Source organism: Triticum aestivum, chromosome 2D (genome assembly GCF_018294505.1).
Source record: "Triticum aestivum cultivar Chinese Spring chromosome 2D, IWGSC CS RefSeq v2.1, whole genome shotgun sequence".
Lineage (NCBI taxonomy): Eukaryota > Viridiplantae > Streptophyta > Magnoliopsida > Poales > Poaceae > Triticum > Triticum aestivum.
Window position 1 is genome coordinate 201293190 of NC_057799.1, and position 6334 is coordinate 201299523.

Below are 6334 nucleotides of genomic sequence, written 5' to 3' on the forward strand. Positions count from 1 at the left end.
TAGTTGATAGACATTAGAGAGATTTGCTCCTTGTACCCACTCCTCTAGGAGATCATGACCTCCTAGGAGAAGATCCCCTTGTGGATTCAAGACCTCCTCTTGGGGAAGACTACCATCAAGACCTCATTCCTCATAAGATTGGGATGAACTAGTGCCTTGTATCTTTCCTTTGTTGTCCTTGAATCTTTGTGACCTTTTGTGTGTTCTTGGATCTAGCATATGTGTGATTGGATCTAGTTAATTTGAGTGTTTCCCCTCTCTTGTGTTCTTCGTGTTCTTAGGGATTTCCCCTTCAATTCGTGAAAGATCTCCATCTAGGGTTCCACCCTACAACACCTTTGGTGGGTAAATATATGGGCTTTGGACGATATGAATGAATGTTGATCATCCTTTGAACTTTGTGATATTCATAATGCATATCGAGATGGAGAACACAAAGGCAAGAAGGTAGTGGCGCCTGGAGGCAAGGGCAAGGAGGTGGTGGCGCCCGGAGGCAAGGGCAAGGAGGTGGTGGCGCCCGGAGACAAGGGCAAGGAGGTGGCGTCGGTCTTAGAGAAGGACAAGGAGGTGGTGCCGGCCTTAGAGAAGGTCAAGGAGGTGGTGCCGACCTTAGACGACGAGGAAGTTACCTTCTGTAAGGTGAACCACGAGGAAGTTACCAGACAGCATGTGTTGCATGTAACCAAACAACCTAACTTGTGTTTTTCTCTAAACAAGCTCGCAACCAAACAAAATGCCTTCCGTTTTGTGGCATCCAAGTTAAAGGGTATGCAGGCAGTCAAACAATGTCTAGATGATGTTTTTTAACCAGCATATGCTCAACCAGACCCAAGTGGGACAAGTATGCAAGGGGCAAAAAACGCTGGGAGCAACCAAACGTGTCCAGCTGGTGGGTCCATTAGTAAGGAGAGAAAGAAACACATACAATCTTTATATGCTCGTATTACTTATTCTGCAACTAAATGCGGGTGTAAACACAATTTGTTTCGAGGACAAAACAGACAGGGGCGCCCGGGGGGCTATTCTGTAGCAGAGGCGAGGCAATGCATAGAGAACACACGCACATAAATGTTGCACCCACTAATTCTCAAAAAAAAAAAGTTGCACCCACTGAATAGCTTGAGCCTGAGGCTCCGTTTGCATTTTCTTGCTCTTTTTTCTCTATATAGTATATAAATATACATAGGACTTTCATACACAACAAATTGATTCTTACAATGCACATATCAACTACTCCCTCCGTCTCAAAATTCTTGTCTTAGATTTATCTAAATACAGATGTATCTAGTTACATTTTAGTGTTAGATACATCCGTATCTAGACAAATATAAGACAAGAATTTTGGGACGGAGAGAGTATATTTTGCCCAATTACCATTGTGGCAGCACAAGGTCGAATCTTGTTCTGTCCTGATGCTATCAGCTAAACAAACATGATTTCAAGCATCTCAAAGAACCTTCTCCTCCCATATTTTGTTATATCACCAATGTGACTGTGGTTATGTGACGACGATGGACACCAAAGTCAGTGCTCAGTTAAGCAGGGCTGGATCCTATCATCAACACTGGTGAAGGAATCGAGTGTGAAAACAAAGAACTACATCTGCCTTTTGATTTCATGGGTAGAACAAAGAGCTCAAATGAGTTCTCAATGTTATCTTCCAAAGAGTTATTCATTAATACCGACAGAGGTTACTCCTTCCTTTCCACCCTATAATGGATGCACTCGTGCATACTTATTGTCTTGGCTTCTCCTATCTCTTTCCAGGTCCATCTTTCCATCACGGCAGCATCAGCAGAAATTGCTTACCAATTGAGTGAAGCCCTGCACACTCCCCTACCAGATTTATCCACTCACTGCTTGCCTGATCACTGTCCTTGTTGCTTGACAATTGATGAAGATAGAAACCGTTTCTCCTGCAAGGCGGGCAGCTTAAAATAAACAAGACAGTTGTGTACTGTAACCCACTTATTCTTTTTGAGAACGTGGAACTCTCTTTACTGAAGTATAAAACAAAGGACAAGCAAAGTAACTCTGTTTTGTCGGTAATTACTACTGAACATCCATCCATTACAAGGAGATGCCCCCTCGCATAAGAATTCTGAACGGTGGTCAGATGCAGGATATGAGCAACCTAATCAACTGGCACATCTAAAAAACTCCTAGGAGTGACTATTGTTTTGCGGGGATCAAACTACAAAAAATTGATAGATCATCAACTCTGTAAGATGGTGTCAATATCAATATAGTAATAGCAACAAAGAATGCTCGAGGCAATACAAAAATGTGAAGCAGTAGGTTCACAAATATGACATTTATGTCTCTTACCTTGCAAAAGTGCATAAACACCTCAGTGCGCATCCCACATATATACCTCCACAGCTTACAAGGGAATATCAAGGTGGCCGTAGAAAGGAGACTATCATCATTCTACACAAAATAGAAGAAATTGTTGAGCTATATAGCGGCCATGATCCACATCACCCTTAGAAGAAGTGATTATATACCGAAGAAGTGATTATATACCTCAATTGCTAGTTTAGGATGGCATAAAGGATGGTGCTTTTCGTGAGTCTGTTTTCGTCTCACATATTGTCAATTCTGAAAAAACTAGGATACCGCTGCTATCACATCCCAAAATCACGTTCTGATGCGTATGCTCCTTTGCAAAGTCTTAGTTTGTGCCAGCTTTAGATTTTACATGACTGGCTTCCACCAGTTCATCACAAAGTGTAATGGTCGACTCCAAATTATCCTCATTAAAACTGATGTCAATATAAAAACTGTAAACATCTGGTTCAGCTGTCAAACCCTCCTTTCGCATCTCGTCAAATAACCCTCTTGCCTCAGAAAATTTCTTCTTTTTATTCAGCAATCTTATAAGAGCACTATAAGAGCTTGTTGTGAGTCTAAATCCCTTCTCTATCATTTCATGATGGAAATACAGTGCCTCTTTCATATTTCTTGCCTTACAGTGCCCCTTGATCAATATATTGTATGTGTTCTCATTTGGAGCCACCTCCTGAGAATGCATCCCCTTGTAAATCTCAGTGGTAGATTTCATGTTCTTGTCAATGCAGCACTGCTTCATAAGAGAATTATAAGTTACAACATTTGGGCGGACGTTCTTCTCCAGCATCCACTCGAGCAGCTTTTTTCCTCCTTCTACCCTACCTGACATGCAAAAACCATTCATTAGAACATTGTAAGTCGCAATACTAGGCTTAATTCCTTTATCTAACATTTCCTGTAACATGCTGTGAGCCCTGTCAAACTCTCCTGACTTGCAGAGCGTATCTATAAGAGTTGTATATGTATAAACATCTGGTCTAAGTCCGGCTGCTTCCATCTCTGTCATGATCCTCATGGCCTGCTCCAGATTGCCAAACTTGCACAGGCCATTGATCAGGGAGTTGTATGTGTAAACATTCAGCTCTAACCCCTTGTTGCACATCTCATGCAATAGCTCATTAGCAGCACGCAAATCCCCCTGCTTGCACAGTCCATCAGACAGAGCCGTGTATGTCACCACATTTGGTGCCACTCTTCTCCGCACCATTTCATTGTGAACTCGGAAGGCTTCCACCATGTTCCCTCTTTTGCAGTACCCATCAATGAGTGCTGTATATGTGACCACATCAACATCCAATCCCTTGTCCACCATCTCCTGAAGTACTCTGTCTGCCTCTTTCAACTCCCCAGCCCGACAAAGACCATTGATAAGCGCGGTATATGTCACCCCATCAGCGGCCAACCCTCTCTTCTGCATCTCTTCGAACAACCTTCTTGCAGCTGCCAAATCACCCTTGCTACAAAATCCACTCATTACAGTTGTAAACACCACTGCATCCAACACCACCCCATGCATCGTCATGTCCTCTACCACCCTCAAAGCATCTGAAACCTGCCCTTTATTGCACAGCAATGCAATCACACTTGTATACACTGTCGCATTTGACTCCAGCCCCTTTGCTGCCATTTCATCCAACAGCTTCACCGCATTCTCCAGCTCACCACGATCGCAGTAGCCATGGACCATAGTGCCGTACGTCACAACATCTGGCGGTGACGACATTTCATCAAAATGTTGGCGTGCATCCTTGAGCCGGCCTGCACTGAGGAGCGCCTTGAGGAGTATATTGTGGGAGCAGACGTTCTTGTCGGGGAGTTCTCGGAACAAGGCAATTGCTTCATCAAGGGGAAGGCGGGAGAGCACAGCATTACAGGATTCTGGGGATGGGGATAGGCCGTACTGGCGGAGCCGGCGGAGCAGCTGGGCGGAGGGGAGGCACGGGAGGAGGAGGTCGAAGGAGGCGGGGTCCGACGAGAAGGCCTTGTATGTGAAGATGAACTGCTCGACGAAATGCCGATGAGGAGATGGGAAACGAAGAGCTCGTACAAGGATAGCACGCGCAGTTCCGGGTTCCCGCACGGCGAGATGGGCGGCAATGGCGAAGCATTGGATGAGTTGGGGATGGGGGTGAGGTCGGGAGGGGAAGAGCAGGAGGAGCGGGACCAGGAGGCTGGTGAGGTTGGGGTGGGAGGCGAGCAGGGGGAGTGCGAGGAGCAGGTGCAGCGGGCGGAGGAGGGGAATGAAGGGGAGAGGAGGGAGGGAGCCTGGGCTGGGCGAAGCGAGGAGCGCGGCGGCGAGACGGCGCGCGAGGGCATCGTCGGCCGGCGAGTCGGGGCGGGGAGGAGAGTAGTCCGGGAACGGTCGGAGCGCAGAGGTGGTAGTAAGCGAACCGTCCGTAAACTGCGGTGTGCGGCAGCGGCTGCGCCGTTGCCGGTGTGGAGAGGAGGTGGAGGTGGTAGCGCTATAAGGGCGGGCGGGGCCGACGTGCGGGAGGATGGTTCGCCAGGGGGATAACCAGGAGGAGCGCTGCGCTGCTGCGGCGGCGGTGCGGCGGAGGAGCATCCGGCGGCGGGTCCAGGAAGGGGAGACCGCCCTGTGGCGGCGGCGGCGGCGGCGGTGGAAGATGGGCGGATGGGAAAGCACAGGAGGTTTGCGGCTTGCGGGAGCTCGACCGCGAGGTACACGTAACTGCTATGAGCGAGAGGCCTCAAAAGCTGGTCAGCCCTTGGATCGAGATCCTGTGGCTCCCGTAGGAACTCGTATATCACGTTACTGGTACTTGTAGGAGTACTACATTTTCATGGATGAATGGCTAAAATATTATTTTCACAAACCACGTGACACATGTGGTAAGCAATTTAAACTATTTAAAAAAAGATCATTTTCACATAATAGACAAAATTCTTGAATAAAAAAAAGAGAGAAAACTTGTTTTTTAGGGAAAAAAGAGAAACCAGATGATCACTAACTTCCCTTCTTACTTTCTTTGAGAGAGTCATTAGGCTATTTTCTCTTATTCCAGAGAGATAGTTAGAACATCTTCAACGGATGATGCAACATAAGGCAAGTGCCCAAAAAAATTGATTCATTTGGACCAAAAATACAACTTTAGCAGATGACATATGATGTAACTGTAGGTGGTGTTACGAAAAAATAAACGTTGTTAGAGCATCAACAAAGGATGGTTAGAGGGACAATGGTATCCCGGCCCATCAGGGTTCAAGTCCTGGTGCTCGCATTATTCCTGGATTTATTTCAGGATTTCTGGCGATGCGCTTTCTGTGGAAGGAGACGTTCCCGTCGACGACGAGGCGCCTATGGTGACTTCTTAAATTTCAAGATAACATGTCGGCTCAGTCTCTCGGATGTGTTCATAGGGATAGGGTGTGCGTGTGTGCGTTCATAGGGTGAGTGTATGCGCGCATGTATGAGCGCTTGTGTCTGTACTGATGTTCAAAAAAACACATGGCGAAGTGGCGAAAGGAAAGATGGTGATTCGGGAGTAGCTGCAGGCAGTAAAGTAAACCTCACATTCTTTCGTGGTATAAGCAGCAGAAACGCCTTGGGAGAAATCTTCACCAGACTAGACGAAGTTAAACATTGACGGATCGCTCGTGGTGGGTGAATGTGTGGGAAGCGCAAGCATGGTACTGAGAGACAACACATGAGCAGACCAGGCCAGATGGACCGACACGGCACGGTTTGGCCTAAATGGGCCAGGCACGGTATGGCCCACCCAGGCACGCCTAATACGCTGGCGGGTCAGACCGCACTCGTGCCTCGCTCCTTGGCCCAGGCACGGCACAACAAGGAAACGGGTCATCCCACCGACATGATTAGTCCACCGGGTTGCTTGATTTTGGGCTATTTTGGCCTATGTAAGCTGTTCTAAGGGGCTAATATATTGAAAAAAAACGTTAAAAGGGTGGTGCCATGCCAGCACTCGTGCCCAACGTCGCAGCCCAGGGCACGCCCCTAGGC

General features: G+C 47.3%; 1 protein-coding gene across 1 annotated transcript; it reads right to left on the minus strand.

Annotated features, from left to right (window-relative positions):
• Positions 1–1115: 1115 nt before the first annotated feature.
• Positions 1116–5028, minus strand: LOC123052553 (pentatricopeptide repeat-containing protein At1g05670, mitochondrial). The gene is made up of 3 exons (XM_044475792.1): positions 2527–5028; positions 2329–2430; positions 1116–1916 (listed from the first exon to the last, which is right to left on the minus strand). The coding sequence occupies exon 1, from the start codon at positions 4913–4915 to the stop codon at positions 2675–2677; it is 2241 nt and encodes a 746-aa protein (XP_044331727.1). The 5' UTR covers positions 4916–5028; the 3' UTR covers positions 1116–1916; positions 2329–2430; positions 2527–2674.
• Positions 5029–6334: the final 1306 nt, after the last annotated feature.

Coding starts and splice junctions, on each gene's coding strand:
- LOC123052553 (XM_044475792.1), bottom strand. CDS start 4,915: ATGCTCCTCCGCCGCACCGCCGCCGCAGCAGCGCAGCGCTCCTCCTGG.